Source organism: Festucalex cinctus, chromosome 1 (genome assembly GCF_051991245.1).
Source record: "Festucalex cinctus isolate MCC-2025b chromosome 1, RoL_Fcin_1.0, whole genome shotgun sequence".
Taxonomy (NCBI): domain Eukaryota; kingdom Metazoa; phylum Chordata; class Actinopteri; order Syngnathiformes; family Syngnathidae; genus Festucalex; species Festucalex cinctus.
The window spans coordinates 54,830,515-54,849,278 of record NC_135411.1 but is presented as its reverse complement, the minus strand read 5'-3'; the positions used below and the strand labels follow the sequence as shown (position 1 = coordinate 54,849,278).

Here is an 18,764-nt window from a genome sequence, read left to right as displayed (position 1 = left end):
ATTCAATAGCTGCAGCCATCATTAGTTCATTTTTATCAAATTTATTCTCATACTAAGGGATTTAGCCTTTTGTATTCTGCTGACTCAAATTGGTGAAAAATAATGATAAATTGCTGTATCCACCAAAATGTAAAATATTTTGTTCTCGGTAAATGAACGTACCACAAAGTTCAGAGGAAATCAGTTATGTATTGTATTTTTTGTGTTATCCTACTAAGAAGGAAATAAATGAGAAATCAAATCAACAAAAGCCTCACCAAATATTCTCATTTCCAAAATACGTGAGAGCAATGCATTTGCAAACATTACAATCAGCAACCAGCAGTGAGGAAACAGTTAAAATAAATAAATAAATAAAATAAAAATAAAAAAACCCTCAGAAGTTAAAAAGTGCTGATAAGCAACAGAGCAAATTGAAGCTCGCCTGATTTACTTCTCACATTTGTAGACGGTAAGGTGACAGATTTTATATGACAGTAGACTGAGGGCATCAAGACACGAACTGCATGCTGCAGCAAAAGAAAGACTGTGGAATGGCGTTTCTTATTGTTATTTGAAACATTAACTGAATCTTAAAATGAACCCTGATTGTAATGACAGGTTTGCTCTATATTATTTATTTGGTTGTTACTAACATAACTGTGAGATTAATTTTTGAAAAATCATTTCCAGTTGAGTACATTCTGTAGAAACTTTATTTGGACATATGCCGCCATTGTTATTTACGTTGCAACGCATTCAGTGCGTAGTGACATCGAATGGCAGCTGGCTCTCTGTCGAGCAATGTGAAAAGTGTATAACGAAAGCAAGGTAAGCCTCCGTAGCGTGCTTGTTCAATATGCGACCAGCAGTGGTTTATTCTAACTGTATGATATCAGCTTGGCATGTGTGGAATTCCGGGGAGATCAGGTACTAGAATGTAAAGTTCTGATGGAAACTTTCACCGGTCTTTTTATTTTTAATACTCACTATACGAATAATAACAACCAGGAGACTGCATATTCTCAGTTGAACTATTTACTGAATGCCAGAAAGATCGAGTCACAGCTGTGGAGCCTTTTCTGCTGGATGCGGAAGAAGGTCTAATCTATTTTATACTGTCTTGGCTGCCCACGGCTCACCCAGGCCCCTGTGACAATGAGCTGACCTGATGGTCTTAGCTACCTGTAAATAAGTGTGCGAGAGTGCAGATAGTAAGATGCCAAACTGGGACAGGTCACAGCGACACAACGGCCTTGCACAAGCCACCCTAATAATCATTAAGAAGCCTAATCTAACAATAACTAGTACCTGCTTTTAACCAACAAAGCAGTAGTAGTGAGTGGAGCCTTCGGGTTAGCAAAACGGAAGAGGGGTTTTGTATCTCCTAACATGATATGAGTTAATGCTAACACACATCTTCAAGGTTGTTTCTAGTGGAAAGAAACTGTGTTCATTTAGCCTGAGAAGCGATACTCAGGGCAAAAAAAAAAAAAACTTTAATAAGTGACTCAGACAATGTGACATTTTGGTCAACTCTGACCTTCTGCCGCCTGCAATTTAATCACTTCATTATTACATTGGAAGACTTTTTCCTCCCCCAATTCCCCTTTCAGGTAATTTCATTTCTTTTCTTTTTCTTTTTTTTACTTCATCAATAGCAAAAAATGAAATGGGGAAGGAGTGAAACAATGGCGGAAAAGTTGAACTACTTTTGGCCAATTTTACAACAACACCTCCATGGGACACCAATCGGAATTGGGGATACACTAGATGGCTGGGTAGTGATCAATTGCAAAATATAGCTCATAGCGTGCTTGTTTGATGATTTTCCACACAACAGGGGGAAAAAAAACCTCTACTACAAAGTGTCACTACTTTTTCTACTCACTTTTTCAATTATTACTGCATTTTACAAGGCGTTCACAACCAATGTTGAACATTAGTGGATGTGAACCGACAACGGACAACTTTGTCGTGCACGTGTCTTCATGGGTCTGGCTTCTGCACATGTCCAGCATCAATGCCAGAAGGGAAAGGGGGTTTAAAAAAAAAAAAAAAAAAGAGCCCAGACGTACTGTCAGCTCAGTGAGGCAGAGCAGGAAGCCAATACACGCCGACGTATTCAAAGAAACACACATTTTAAAGAAAAATCCTCTTTTCTGGGCTGGAATTTATGAATCTATAAACACATCGGTGAGTATGTGGGCTGACACAAACACTTATTTACTTACTTTTCCCACAGAGGACTTCTAAAAATATCCAAAGCAGACACGCACACACATATATGCAAGCAGAGGGGCAGAGGAGCTGAGGACACAGCAGGGCGGCGTGCAGCCTGGGGGAGTCAGCAGAAGGTGAGTGGAGATAAGGCTGCGCGATTGTGACTGCGTGTCAGAGAGAATCTGCACACGGCATCAGTTCAGCACGGCTACATGGCACCACATGCGCATTTACATCACCTGCAGCGCTACTGCCCCCGACGGAACGCTCGGATGAGACAAGCCCACGTCGATCTGCTGTTTTAATATTTAACAGCAGAAGACAAGAGAACGTGTGGGTTACGGCGAGTCGTCAAACTTTGCCAACATAACACATAAGGATGAATACTCACAAATGTCCGGCAATTTAGTCACCCGTGTATCTTTGTATACGCGCTTCTAATTTGGCGGTAGTCGGATAGAATCTAGATCAAGCTCGTCTTTGAAAGTCCCCTGGACATGACCCAGAACTGGCCGTTTCAAACCAAAATGGCTGACTTCTTTCAGGCATGGAATCATGAGAGTCTACTTATAGGCAGGCCTACCAAATTTCATGTGGCTTAGTGAAATTGTCTTTATACAGTCTGAAACTTCAAAACATTCTGAGCTGCACGACTGAACCAGTGGCAAGTCATTAAACTTTGCCACCATGCTCCACCCAACACACATACTAGGTATTTCGCAATTTAATGTCTTCCTTCTGTCTGGTATATGTGGTTCCAATTGGTAACAATCGGTCAAAACCTCTATACCAATCATTTCTTTGATGAAGAAAAATGGCCAAAATGACCCTAAAATGGCTGCTTCAAATAAAAATGGCTGATTTCCTGTGTCTTTTTGGGCATGCTATCTTGAGACATTTTAGTTGACTTTACCTAGCCAAGTTCGTTGCTTTTTTTTTTGTTTATTTTTTTTATTTGAACATGCATAAAATAATAAGAAAATAAAAACTGTGAAGCCAAATCTTGTATACAGCAAAGAATAATAATAAGTAAAATAAAAAGCAATTGAAGCAAACAAGAAACAAAACTTAACATCATATTAAGCTACAAAAGATATAAAGTAAGGTGCTAAGCGGAAGTTTCTCAGTGGCCCGAACTGTCCGAAAAATTTAGGGCGCGTTAACTACAACTTTGCCTTCATGTTCCATTCTTGCGTAATGTAGGTTCTTCGCAATTAGGTGTCATCCATTTTTCTACAGGGTTTTTCCTGTGTACAAAATTTGGAGGCGGCCACCTCCACCTAATTTGCTCGCCAGCTCCAGCTTGAGCAACTGATAATCACTCAACACAGCGCTCCAGCTGCATTGATTGAGCTTGGCAGCAACGTATTTTAACTGCAGTTGCAGAATTGGGCCATTATGGAGGCGATATATCAACAGCAGTGCGCCGGAAAGACCCAAAGCAACAACCGAAGAAAAAACTGCTTTCTTTGTTTTGTTTTTTTAAACTTTATTGTACTGAAGAAAAAACAGATCACGGAGCAACCGTTACACACGCCCATTTCCTGGTTGCGACAATTGCTACTGATACCAAAATGCCGATACCACTAGTAAATAAAATTCCCCACTCAAAAATGACTGTAGGCAACTTCACAGAATTACTAGGTTGCATTTGTATTTGAACAAACTTTGAAAATAGCTAAAAATGGCAACTATAAGCCAATTCACTGTTTTGGTCTAACTATTGGCTTCATGAGACTATGTTGGTCTCCTCGTGATAAACATGGCTACTCAATTTGAAGTAAACTGTCTTCAGGGGCGGAATTGTCATTAAAAAAACAAAACTGTTATACTACTAAGCCAGTGGCGAGTCTTTAAATTTCTTTACAATGTCTTTTGAGAAAAGAAATGGTCAAAATGACGCTAATATGGCTACTGTAAATCAAAATGGCTGACATGCTGTGTTTTTTCAGGCATGTCTTATTGCAACTTTTTTGTGGGTGTACTCATGATTAACAAGACTGGGACATTTTATTTCGTTAAGTGTCCCGGATGAATTTTCAAAAACATGCCTTGGGGGATGGCTTCATAACCACTATTCCTACCAAATATTCTCCCAGATTAAAAATGTTCACTCCTCAGGAACACAACCACTGAAGATAGACTTCACACAAATTAACTTCACACTCGCTCACTATAGAGTGTGTAGGCCTCAGGCAGACACAATCCAACTTAACTTCCATTGGGTGATCCACGCAAGCTATTCAACATTCAGCTTTAAAAATGATATTTTGCCACAACAACAACAAAAAACACACGCGCTGGTTGAAGCCCACCTTTGTTGTTTGCCACCTTGCCTCCTTGGCTGTTCTTCTTGAGCCTCCTCTGGTGCGACTTGCCGTTGTAGTGGATCTGCGCCTGCGCCGCCGAGTTGAGCTGGATGTTGCAAATGTCACACATGGTGTAGCTGCGCTGCTTGCGTTCCCTCTTGGGCCTGTGAGTGCGACCTGATGGCGGCGGCGCGTCCGCTACCGCCGCCTGGCCGCAGCGCTCGTCGTCCATGGGCACATCGGTTCGGTCCGGCTCGGCGTTAGGCGGGGTTGATTGGTTGAAGGGGCTCTTCATAGCTAGGCGGGAATAGCAAAAATACCACTTACAACACCAGATGGCGCTACTTTTTCCATTCCAAGCATGCAGCAATACAGTGTGTACACCTTGTACTTTTTTCCACCATTTGCTGCTGAAATGACAAGAGTAATACCCTATACATGTCATCTTAAGAGTTGTTTTTTTTTTTTTTTTTTTTTTTTTTTTTAGATTAAAGCTGTATTTTTTGTCACATGCCAACTTTAACTGTATTACTTATCAGTTAATATTAATTAATCTCATCTTTAAGAAATACAATTTTCCTCAAATAACACAAGTCTCACAAAAGAACTTGAAATGCAATATGAATACAAACTAATTCAAACTAATGCAATCCTTTACACACATTACGATTACGAGTGCTGCTCTTCACAATATGGCACTACATTTTCTCCATGCAAAGCATACAGCAAAATGTTGTACCTTTTATTGTTTTCTGTGAGGATGCCATGCTACTGAAACAATAAGTGTTGTGTTACTGTCTGATGTAGGAGAATGCTGTGTATTTAAAAAAAAAAAGAAAAAAAAGAAAAAGCCTTGTAGTGGAAAAAGTCATAATTTTATAAGTAAGTCAATCTCAAGTTTAATCTCAAGTTAAACATCACAATATTAAGACTCTAGTTAGAATAAAATAAAGCTTTTGATTTTGAAAAAATATTGCTTTATTCTTGACAAATCTGAATTTATCATCATAATATTTTGTTTTGGGTTTTTTTGTTTGTTTTATTATTTTTAAATGGGACTATTGTCATTGAATATATATATATATACACACACTTTTATAGGGATACTTCACTTATTTAGCCCATTATAGCAATAAAAAGTTTATAAAAAACTTTATACTTGTTATTTTTCATGTACAAATAGTACCTGTAAAAACACATTTTGCAACTTGCTGTCGACTGAAAATGACATCACAAGGACTCAGGTAACCAATTACAGCTCAGCTTGTGAATGTTACATGACCAAACCTAGAAAACAGATGAGCTGTGATTGGTTATCTGAGCCCTTGTGATGTCATTTTCAGTCGATAGTAAGTTGCAAAATGTGTTTTTAAAGCCGGTTGGCGCGGGTTCGCTTCTCCGCCTGGGAGACCCCATGTGGCTTACATGAAGTAAACTTGTGTGTGGTTAAAAAAAGAAAAAAAGGGACTAATTGTAAATGAAAAATAATGAAAATATCAAATTTATTATAGGCAAAATATTAATGTTTGACTGCCAAAAATGGTTAAATAAGTTAAATAAGTAAATAAGTAAATAAATATCCCTTTAACACTTGTGGATTATGGCTTATTATATCTATGTTATCCCATTCAAAGCATGCAGCAAAAAGCCACATCGTTTACTGTTTTCTGCAAGAGTACCTTGTTACTAAAAATGGTGTGTCGCTATTAACCTTAAGAGAATCATAATTTGTTGATGAGAAAAAAATATCTTTAAGAATAGTTTTATTTTTCCATCCATCCATCCTTCCATCCATCCATTTTCTGTCCCACTTATCCGCCGTTTTATTTTAATATTATTTCTAAAAAAAAAAAAAAAAAAAAAAAAAAATGTTTTTATTTTTTTTCAAAGATCATGACTTTTTCTAGTAGTACACAAAATCATAGATTGTACTGGCTTTTAGTTTTGTATTTTTTTTCCACCAGGTAGCGCTACTTTTTCATATGCATGAACCATGAAGCCATAGTTTAGTAAATTATTATTATTTTGTGCGTGTGTTTTTATTTATTTATTTATTTTTAATATATTTTCAGTGACATGCATTGCTACTTAGAGGATATGTGTCTTTCATGTCCATGTTCTTTTCAATTGAGTGTAAACTTATCCAATAATAAAGGGTTAAAATGATCAAAGTGTCATTAATATGGGACACATACTGTATATTTGAGGCTGTAGTTGACTTTCTCCTTTAAAATGGAAACGGACATGGCTGTATCATATTTTGACAAGTGAACGTGATACTGAATCTGCGTGTGAAAAGCTGATATCCAAGTTAAAATAGATCCACTTCCCTCAAGCTTGCGCATGTGCAACCTGACCCCCGTTCCTGACAAGGCAACAGCAGCAAACACACCACAAGCAAAACATACATGATGTACAACATGGAGTGGCAGTGCAACCTGGGATGCACCACAGGGGGGAGACAGAGAGTTTTAATGTGACCCCTCTTCATCCTTTAAAAATAGAGCACAGTGCATGAGTGGATTGGGACTCAGGGCCCAAGTTCAAACTCTCATTGACTAAAACACTGATTAAAGGACTTTATTTTACTTTTTTATTTAACTTTATTCATGTAATAGCATAACATTGTCCATCCATCCATTTTCTGTACCGCTTATTCCTCACAAGGGTCGCGGGGGGGTGCTGGCGCCTATCTCAGCTGGCTCTGGGCAGTAGGCGGGGGACACCCTGGACTGGTTGCCAACCAATCGCAGGCATAACATTGTGTCTCCCAAAAATAATACTGAGTGGTCTAAGTCTTGAATACATTAAAGAAATGTGAATGGTATTTAAACCCTGTGGGGCTCTGGGGTCTCCAGACTCGGGTCAATTAGTGGAGCCAAAGGTTCAAAGCAAACATGGTGAGACAGCATTTAGATTTTATGCTGCACATAAATACAATAAGCTGCAAAAGAAACGAGGTCAGCCTCATGTGCAAATACTTTTAAATCCAGCTTTAAAACTATGATTGAGATCTTTTACTGAGATCTTACACTGTACATCCCTTAGTAATTTTAGTAAGCTACTTTTTATCACTATGTATTTAACTGTTGTTTAATAATAAATATTTAATAGCTATACAAATGTCATATGCTAAATGTAAACATAAACAAAGCCCATTCATCAGATATTGACATCTTTGGTAGCTCTTCAAGACATCTTGTGTAAAACAAAGACATTTTGGACATTTGTGGTTCCTTTATGTGCTTTATACTGTTCCTCTGCTACAGGATTCCTTTGTTTGTCGGAAGGAAGTGTTTTAACCTGTTCTTTCTTTGTTCTAGTACGTTTCATCCAGAAGAAAACATACTCTTTATGTTGAAATTATTTATTTATTTATTTATTTATTTTTTTGTCTGTAGGGGAAAAAAAAAAAAAGAGTTATTCTTACTAGTATATTCTGGATAGCTGGATGGATGGATAGATGGATGGATGGATGGATGGACGGATGGATGGACGGACGGACGGACGGACGGATGGATGGACGGATGGATGGATGGATATATTCTGGATACTGTGACTTGTTCTGGTAAATTACGACTTCTTAAACTTGAAACTTTTATGACAATTCTCTTGAAACATCTGACCTTAGTCACGTAATAGCATTATATGTTTTTCTCAACAACAACAAAAAGGCTACTTTTCATAATGAAAAAAACCATTGTAATAATGTGTCTTGAAAAAAATAGATCCTACGGAAGAAAAAAATACTTATTGACTCAAAGATACTAATTTATTCGTGTAATATGGCTTTAAAGCAGTAAAACAAATATTATAGCTTAAAAAAAAATGTATCTAAAAAAAAAAAGACTATTCACGTAAAATAGTACATCTTTTTCCCCACATTATGTGAACGATTAATGGTTTATTCTCATGATAGTGTGACCTTCTTATATGATAACATTTCCATGTTTTTTGTTTTTTTGTTTTTTTGTTTGCTGAAAAAATAGATATACATATTGTAAATCTGCCCCAGTAGGCGGTTGTCTGTCTAGGCAAAGGGGGGAAAAAAGGTCCCTGAAATACTTTTGCATTTCTGAGTTATTTACGTAAATACCACAACCACACACACACATGCACACACGCGTGCTGAATAAGACATTAGGGCAGGCAGCGTCCATGAACGGTTCCCGTTGCCAATGTGGGAGCAGGCAAGAGGCCCCATCAGATGTTTTGTGCAAAGCTGGTAGCGAATTCGGAACATCTCTGTGGTCTTCAACCACGCAAACCTACGCACACGCCCGACGGGCAACTCGGCAAGATGCCCCGGAAATACAGCGGTTATGGGGGAGAGCCTCAAATGACGTAAAGAACGGAATATATGGAGGAAATATACTGTAGTGCCTACTGAAACATTCCTTTCACATCTAAAAATCTACAGTCTATCATACATTTTATGTCTACTGTAGGGCTATCATTTTATTTAATAGCCACGATAATGTATATCATTCAATGTTATGTAAGCATAACTGTGTGCACGTAAAAATAACATTGAGAGGCAGTGTCCAAAAGTTGTCCTAATTCAAACTTTCATGGTGATGATTTGAAACAATTTTTCCAGTGTGCCACCATGAAACCTTTATTAATTCTGTTCAAGTTTAATTAAAGTGTTTAAAAATTGAACTTCATTTTTGGAAATTACATTTTTTATTTCACTAAGAATATGACATTTTATTACAGAAAATATTAAAAGGATCTTGAAAAATAAAGTTTTTATCTAATACGTAAAATACAACTTAAAGGGACACTTTACTTATTGATCCATTTTTAGCAGCAAAAAGTTGCTACTTTTTCAATAATTAATTTGGTGACGTGATTATTTTTTTATGTACATTTAATAACTTTTAAACCATTGTTAAAATGAATCGAACGCCGGCATGTTTGTTACACGTGACTAAATAACCCGGATGTTTACGTCACTAGTGTGTAAACGCTACACTATGGAAGCACTATGCAACGCAGCCGTGCATCTAGCGTCAAACCCGGAAGGATTAAACCTTATCGCTTCGAGCCAACACGACAAAATAACACTACCGAAGGAAAGTCTGCCTTGGATGTGAAATGAATGTGTGCTGTCTAGAAATGAAAAAACTCGAGGATGGGTTCCTTGCGGACAATCTCAACTGCATCCTGGAACATCAGACATTCAACATGGCAATACTAAATAGACATTCTCAGGATAGCTTTGGTTGCGATGAAAGATGTGAAGAAGAAAAGTCTTGGAGGAGCAAATATCCAACAGGTAATGTGACACACAGTACGAGCAATGCAAAACGTGTGGAACTGACGAAATATTTCAGGAAAAAGAAAAAATAGTCAAATTAAATGTATCGTCGTTACAGCACCCAACCTCCCCTAGCTGTTTTTTTTTTCTTTTTTGCGTAGCGTCCCACTGCGGTCAGGCCAGCCGCCACTCGAAAAGACGAAGTCAAGCCAGCCGCCCCAACGATTGTTAATACTGTGCATTACGGTAACGTGCCGACGTGCCCCTGCGTTGGCCACCTTCAAATGAATTATGAAATAAAACAGTCCGTGCAGTATAATAACCAATGCCCCCCCACCCCCGAAACATGCCTACCTTTCGCTTTAAATTTGCTTCGCTTCTCCGAGATCTTTCAGTGGCTGTAGGGAGACCTCGAATTGTGCCGGCTGTTGTGAGAGTGAAGGCTCCGTGTTGCTAGCAGTTGCGGCTCCTCCATCGGCTTGATTATTTCCCACGTCTGGTTCTTTAAAGATACTCGGTACTGCGTTGGGCTTTAGTATTAGGCGTGTGGCGTACCCCATCTCAAATTGTAACATATATTCGAAGTCCTCATGCCTGAAATGTTCGCTGCGCGCACGCCTGCTTGTCCTTCGGGAGGTTGACAGCACTTAGCAAACAAACCATTGTCTACTCAAGTAGCTTTTTTTTTTTTTTTTTTTTTTGGGGGGGGTCTCGCGGGTTTTTCCTTGCCGATGCCTTGCAAAATTTTGCAATACAGTAAGGCATAACTGACGTTTGTGTCTTCCTCGTTGTTATGTCTGCGTGAACTACTGTTCCCCAAGCGAGTATACACACTAGTGACGTCACCACTTGGGGGCGTTGCAACACGGAAGTACTTCTATGTTGAAAAAAGTTAAATAAATCAATATAGGAGTGTATTCTTCAGCTCTTATGCATGTTTCGTAGCTATACTAACTATTTACTGCCAATCAAGCCATACATGTATAATTAAAGGAGCCTTCCTTTAATATTCAGAATTTCAATCTTGTTTTATTAAAGGCACACAATACAACAATCTTCTTTTATCATGCCAAATGTTTATCTAAGAAAACATGACTTTATTCTATTTTTTCTTGAAAAATAATAAGATAAACAGGAATTCTTAATCCTAAAACATAATTTCAAAAATTACGCAGTTAATAAAACATAAAACTTAATTTTATCAAAAAAAAAAAAAATGACTTTAGCAAGGTTTTTCAACTTGTTAAAAAAAATCCAAATATTGTATTATTAAAACTTGTTTTTTTATCTAACTCTTGTAATATTATATTATATCATAAAGATATGACTTTATTCTCATTATATAACTTCTTTAAGAAACTCAAAATGTCATTTCTTGTAATATTTATACTATTTATATATTAATATATGACTTTATTATCATATTTGAACTTTTTGTCTACTACTAACATGACTATCATCAGAATGAAGTACTTTTATCTTTAAAAAAAAAAAGGCATTTCTTACAGTTTTTCACGATTGTCAACACACGTTTCTCAATACAATAACGGTTTTCTCAATACTGCACACACAAAATGCTAAACCTGATACTCCCTTTGCAAGAAGACTCTTGCCATCAAATCTCTACGTTGTGTTCACAAAATGGAACTCGTGTTTTCATTTGGTACACACAGCCGTACTTTCCAATGACACATAGCATTCATTGAGCACACACAACTAAGCTTTTGCTGCACACTACCAAGTATTTACAGCACATTGTAGTGCAAATTTGAAAACACTATTGTAAAATGGAACACACCATATGAATGACAATGATTTTGGAAAATAAGATATTTCTCCATTTGTACAAATGACTGAGTCGAGCCTACTTTTTTCATCAAACAAACTTAAAACAGCATACAAATGCGCAGCCAAAAATGTTTTATTTTTGAGCATGACTGAGGAATAACCTTGATCAAGCATCATGATGCCTTCGGTTTCTGTCAGGCCAAAGGGCCTCGTCCACATCACAGGCGATGTTCTCCCTATTTAGACATCTCTGCAAGAACCGCCTTGAGTGGCGTATGAATCCCTGAATGGGCTCAAGGCTGACGTCACCACAGGCTTCTTCCATGGCCTGGACAAGTGGGACTTGAGTCTGGGGGTTTCGCTCATACACCTTCCACCTCCAAGCAGAAAAGAACTCCTCTATGGGGTTGACGAATGGAGAGTATGCTGGGAGGAATCACACTCTAAAATGTGGGTGGTCCTGGAACCACTGACGTACAAGCAGACCCCGGTGGAAACTCGCGTTGTCCCAGATGACAACATAATTACAGTAAATCTTTATGGATCATCAATGTGATCTGGTGGTACAAGTTGTTCGTGGAAGTCCTCAAGGAAGGCCAGCAGCAAGACCCTCAAGCCAGCCTCCCTCATGCTCACACCATGGCTCAGTACATGGTCTATCACAGTGCCCCAAATCTCATTGGATAAAATAGTTCTCCACCTTCTTACTACTACTCTCTGTCCTCCACTCACTCTTACATTTCTCCTTCTCAGGTTGCTCTCTTCCATGTTCTCCATTCACCAAACAGAGGAGGAGGCTCTAGATGATACCACTGAGATGTCACATGAGAAGTGTGTGTAACAACACAACATTGCATGGAGTGTTTTGACAAGAAGTTAATGTGCAATTGACTGCAGAATGTATTGTTGGTTGAAGCCTTGAGCTTTTACATGAGAGGTGTGTGCAATAACTGAGAATTGTGTGTAGTGTTGAGACAACAAGGTGATTTGCAATTGGCGTCAGAGTATAAAGTACGAAAAGTCAGAGTCTAAGGGAGTCATAAGGGAGTGTGAAGTAGTGACAATTCGGGTCGAGCGATTGGTACATGAAGTTAAGGTTGTGCCAATTGTCCCAAAGTTTAGATTTCTGTGTGTTAACAATTGTGAAAACTTGTAAATGATTACAACTTGTTTTTAAAACACATAATTTATTGTACTGTATTGTATTGTTTCAACTTTTTATCTAAAACAAAATATGACTATTTTCGCATTATTATGTTTTTAATGTTGAATAATGCTAATTTTTATACAGAAAGTATACAGTTGTTTTTTTGTAACTTCATTCTCATACGCATATACTGAACAACTTTATTCATAACAAGACTTTTCCCCCCAAATATGACTATTTATTTTATTTGATTTTTTTTATAAGACTTTTACCCTGAAAAAAATACAACTTTTTTCTGTCTCAGAAAATGCATGTTTCTATCTTAAAGATGCATTGTGAAATTTAAATGTTAACGTTAAAGAATTTCTCCATCATGCATGCTCCACCAATGTCCAGTTGAATTCAAAGAGCCCTGACTTCTTGTGGTTGGAGTGTTTATGGGTGGGAAGGGGTGTAGTGGTGGAGGGTGACATCATGCTTGTGCCCGCGGACATGTCGTAACGTAACAAGTGTATGACACAAATGGGATGGAAACTGAAAAATACAAGTAGAGGCCAGCTCCGAGCACAGCCCAAACTCCATCTCTGGCTCCAAGAAAACTGGGAAAAATTGAAGAGTTTATTCAAGTGTATGTACTCGCACGAGCTCGACACAGAGGCTGCAGTTAGGCTTTAGGCCAGAGGTGGCGGTCGTGAGTATGAAAGTGGCAAACTACACAATGTAACTTTAACCAGTACACTTTGATGCTTGAAAAATACAACTTCATAATCATTTGAGTATGACTTCTTCTCATGTTGTAATTTGTTTTTCTTTTGTATGTCAATTCCGTAGTAGTCTTGAAACTATGAGGATGGCTGACACGGCAGTTGTCAATGACTCTGCAAAGCTGTGCAATAAAAAAAGAAAACATTTACGATACGGCGTCTGTGGCGACCACATCCGAAAATACACAAGAAATTCCCCCGTCTCCCTCGACTCCAAGCAGCTGTAACCACAAGCCCACCTTGAAGAGTAGCCCCGCCCATCTACTGCACACACATTTAGGAATCACTTCAACCGGTATACAAGTGTAAAAATAAGTCAAAGTGTTAACAGTAAAACATGAAATCAACAAACAGACGTTCATGCATCCCATTTAATGTTCCTGACTTGGCAGAAAGTTCTGAATTCCTGTTTCTATGCCCGTGTACTTTCAGATTACAATGCAACACGCCATTCATTCCATCGGTTAATTGAATACACGGGTATGTTTTTATTTTGCATTAAGCCTACAGTGTATGACAAAACCATTTTCCCCATTACTGCTTATAGGAGCAGTTTACCCCCATAACAACACACCTGGATGATAGTTAACGCACGCACACACATACACACTGTGCACATAAAAAGACAATAGAGGAAGACACATCAATAAGTGTGCCACTGCTTTTGATTGACTTTGGTGCTAGGGGGGCAGAATGAGGTCGTAGTGTTGTCATAGCAAGCTGGATACGTGTTATCTACCTGCAGGCTCAGCGAGATTGTGCTCGTTAGGACAATCACAGTGGCAACCTCACAACACAAAAGTAATGACAGCACATCACCGAACGAAGACTGTAGTGACACATTGATGAAGACTGTTCGACCTACATGGACTAGTCCTCATACTGTATGACATGCATACAATACATGCACAGGTAAACTACATATAGTTACAGACCCGACTGCAGAAAGAAATTACAGGGGGGGCATTTGATTTTTTTTCTGGGGGGGGGGCACAATTCTTCAACCTAAATCTAATGTTCTTCAGGCTGAACAGTAGCGTGAGTCGTGACAGCACCAAAAGTGCTCAGAATATTTTTTGTCACTTAAAAGTGGCAGTTCATCATGAAATCTAAAAGACAAACGAAAAACAATGGTGTAGTTCTGTGTGCATTTATTCAACTCAAAAGTTCATTAGCAACATTACAAAGCCAAACGCCATTTCTGTAGGTAACTATCGGTATGTCCGAAGGAATGACTCTGTGACCCAACCCCTTTTATCTGCAAGTGGCGAGCAGGTGCCTTTCTTCGTAGGTTGGATTTAACACCTTACGATACGGGCAAAATTTCATTTATCGTGGTTTTTGTCAGACATTTCTATTCATTGGTCTTTGACTCAGCATGAGACTTTGCTTCGTTTCAGTGTTTTATGGCATCTGCATGCTGCAATTTACTTCCTGGGTGGAGTTTGCATGTTCTCCCCGTGCCTGTGTGGGTCTTCTCCGGGTACTCCGGTCTCCTCCCACATTCCAAAGACATACATGGCAGGTTAATTGGGTGCTATGAATTGTCCCTAAGTGTGTTTGTGAGTGTGGATGGTTGTTGGTCTCTGTGTGCCCTGCGATTGGCTGGCAAACCAGTTCACGGTGTACCCCGGCTGGGATAGGCTGCAGCACTCCCACAACCCTTGTGAGGAACAAGCGGTTAAGACAATGGATGGATGGATGGATGAGTTCAGTTCCTTAATATCAAATCTTGAATGTCTTGTACACATCAATGCCAATTTACAGTCTCCGCCATGCAACTTTTCATATGCATCAAAGACAAGTCATCAAATCAATGAACCTAGTGAACTTTCTTTTTTAAAACATCCAAAATATTTTCTCCAAACACTTTCTTTGAGTGTGAGATATAAAGCGTCTTATCATTGCAATGCGGATGACAGTCAGATCTATGTCCCACTTAGAAATAAGGACGTTTTCTCATTGAGGCCTCTTTTGTCCAGTCTGGAAGAAATCAAAGCCTGGATGGCTTTAAATTTCTTGAATTTCAATGAAAAGAAAACAGAAGTTATGGTCTTTGGTCCCAGTGGCCCTTCTCATCCTGCTGACTTGGGCCCTCTGGCACACTATCGAAAGCCACCAGTCTCAAACTTGGGGTGTTAAGATGGACAGTGACTTCAAACTGGATCGGCAAATTGCTGCTGTTGTCAAATGCAGTTTTTTTTCCATCTTAGGCAGCTGGCTAAGGTAAAGACTTCTATCTCAGCAGCACTTAGAAACTGTAACCCATGCCTTCGTTACATCTCGGCTGGATTACTGTAATGCACTTTACTTTGGAATCAGCCAGGCCTCCCTCAACCGTCTCCAGCTTGTCCAAAATGTTGCTGCTCATCTCCTAACTGGTGCCCGTAAGAGGGAGCACATAACCCCTATCCTGGCCTCTCTTCACTGGCTGCCCGTGAAATTTAGAGTCCATTTTAAGATTCTTACATTTCTTTTCAAATCTCTAAATGGCCGTGTCCCAACTGCTAAGCTTTTGCACCCCTACGCACCTGCCCGGTGCTTCAGGTCAGCAGACCAGACAAAATTGGAGGTACCGAGGACAAAGCGGAGGCTTAGAGGGGATCGAGCCTTTGCAGTTGCCGGTCCCACCCTTTAGAATGACCTTCCACAAAATATTAGGCAATGCCCCTCTTTATCCTCTTTAAAAACACATCTTAAAACACATCTGTATTCTTTGGCTTTTGGCTCACCATGAGACTTAACATTGATTTGGTGTTTTGTGGTGTGAATGAATTTGTTATTTATTTATTTATTTATTTATTTATTTATTTATTTATTTTCACTTGCCTACTAATTTACTGATGTAAAATTTATTTACTTGTATATGCACTTCAAAATATTTGCTTTGTTCTTGTTTTGTTATCTTGTTCTTTACGGCAAACCGTGTTTCATGTACAGCACTTTGTATACAGCAATGTCTGTTCTTAAAGCGCTTTATAAATAAAGTTGAGTTGAGTTGAGTCTATTGAAATGTTTTCTCTTTAAAACATTAGCTGGCGTCAATGTACAAATATATACACTTGACAAATAGTTGGAAACCAATGAGTTAAGAGTGTATATTATTATCCCGCCCTCAATCGTGCCTCGTAAAACGGCCTTGCTTTCATAATTGGCTTACCACTTTTTCAACCACCCAAAAAAATAATAATAATAAAAATCCAGTTCTCTCGCTCATCAAACATTCTTGTTCCTTTAGCTAAAGTTAGCAGGAAAACAGAGCATGTTCACATGGAACCGCAAACTCTTAGTGGGGAACTGCCCATAAGGAGTAACCACAGATATACAGGGAGGGGTTCCGTCCAACACTGGATATACTTAGACAGGGGCAAACCCTCGAGTATGGCCACACACAAAAGTTTATTTATTTATTTTTTTCATTCTTTGGGCCCATTCTTAGGCTGATTGCGCAAGCACCTGACACAGCTGGTCAAATCCAAACAACTCTTGTGACTAAAAGATGCTTAAGTTAAACCAATTATAATTCATCCCTGGCGAGGAGCTGGCCGAAATGCCGGCGGCTTTCAAAGTCATGCCAGTGTTTGTTTTTTTTGGCGTACGCTTGAAGTATTCCCTTCCAGACGCGGCATGAAGGACATCTGCCACCGGTGGCGTCAACACGGAGAAGCCTGAGGTCCAGTCGCAGTAATGCGGACTGACAAGTGCAGGCCTAACATTAACTTTTTATTTTACAGCCTGTCTCGCTAAACATACCAAAGACATTTAGCCTTTCTGCAGTGAAGCGACAACATGACGTTGTGAGATGATTGCAGGTCAATAAATCAAACGCGCCGCAATGAATCAGAGACATCCGACGGGATTCTCGCACAACGGGAAGTCAAAGGATGCTCGCGACCACAGCGTGGACGCAATCATCTTCATGAGCCCACTTGAGACCAGACGTACACAATCAGATTTTTTGCTCCTGAGAGGCACAAACTTGAATTGATGCTTGCATGAATGTGTTCAGCAGTTTTGTTGAAGACCATATTGTCAAATGTTTACTAAAATATATCGGCCAATCGGTAGATTTGTTAATTATCCATCCATCCATCCATCCATCCATCCATCCATCCATCCATCCATCCATCCATCCATCCATCCATTTTCTTGACCGCTTACTCCTCACAAGGGTCGCGGGGGTTGCTGGCGCCTATCTCAGCTGGCTCTGGGCAGACTGGTTGCCAGCCGATCGCAGGGCACACAGAGACGAACAACCATCCACACACACTCACAAGCACACCTAGGGACAATTTGGAGCGCCCAATTCACCTGCCATGCATGTCTTTGGAATGTGGGAGGAGACCGGAGTACCCGGAGAAGACCCACGCGGGCACGGGGAGAACATGCAAACTCCACCCAGGAAGGCCGGAGCCTGGACTCGAACCGGAGTCCTCAGAACTGGGAGGCGGACGTGCTAACCACTCAATCACCATGTCCCCCGATTTGTTAATTAATGGCTATATTTTTTTGTTCTATACCAAAAATGTTTGTTGAAGAATTGCCTTAGAAGTTTACAAAAAATGCAAACGTTGAAGGCTCTAAATCAGTGGTGACCAAACTCAGAGGTTGTAGGTTTTGGATGTTTCCTTGCTTCAACGCACCTGTTCCAATGAACAGGATCGTTATCAGGGTTATGCAGAACTTGCTGATGAGCGTCAGGTGTGTTGGAAAAAGGGTTATTATTGTTTTGGAATTTTCAGTTTAGTTAGTTTTTATTTCGTTTTGAGTTTTTTTTTTTATTATTCTTAATGAGTTTTCAGTGTGGTTCTCTTAGTTTTTATTAATTTTAGTGATTTAAAAATGCTTAGTTTTTGTTAGTTTCAGTATTAGGATTTTTTTAAGTGTACTACTTGTGCGTAATATTTAATAAACACCATGGTAAAATGAAAAAAGTAACACATTTCTTAGCTAGTGGGCTGCTGTTAGATGACGTCACTTCTGTGTGACACACTTTCAAACATCCTTATTCCGGTTAATATTGAAATAAATATACTTAAAGTCGCATTCAATTAATAACGAAGACTAAACCGAAGTTAGTTTTAGTTAGTTTTGTAAATACAAAATGTAGTTTCAGCTAGTTTTTCTTTTTTAAAAAGCATTTTTGTTTTTATTTTATTTCGTTCATGAAATTGTTTTTTTAAATTTTAGTTTTAGTTTTATTTTTTTCGTTAGTTTTCGTTAAATAAAATAACCGTGGTTGGAAAAGAGAAACATCCACAACCTGCAGGACTCCGGCCCTCGACCACTGC

The 18,764-nt window shown here is 39.0% G+C and overlaps 1 protein-coding gene across 2 annotated transcripts in view; it reads right to left on the bottom strand.

Annotated features, from left to right (window-relative positions):
• znf385c (zinc finger protein 385C) overlaps positions 1–18,764 on the bottom strand; it is a 165,288-nt gene that overhangs the window by 106,487 nt on the left and 40,037 nt on the right. For both annotated transcript variants that reach the window (XM_077494978.1, XM_077494974.1), the window contains exon 2: positions 4,518–4,808. In XM_077494978.1, the coding sequence (XP_077351104.1) occupies positions 4,518–4,806 (289 nt within the window). In that variant the 5' untranslated portion in view covers positions 4,807–4,808. The remainder of the gene's footprint in view (positions 1–4,517; positions 4,809–18,764) is intronic.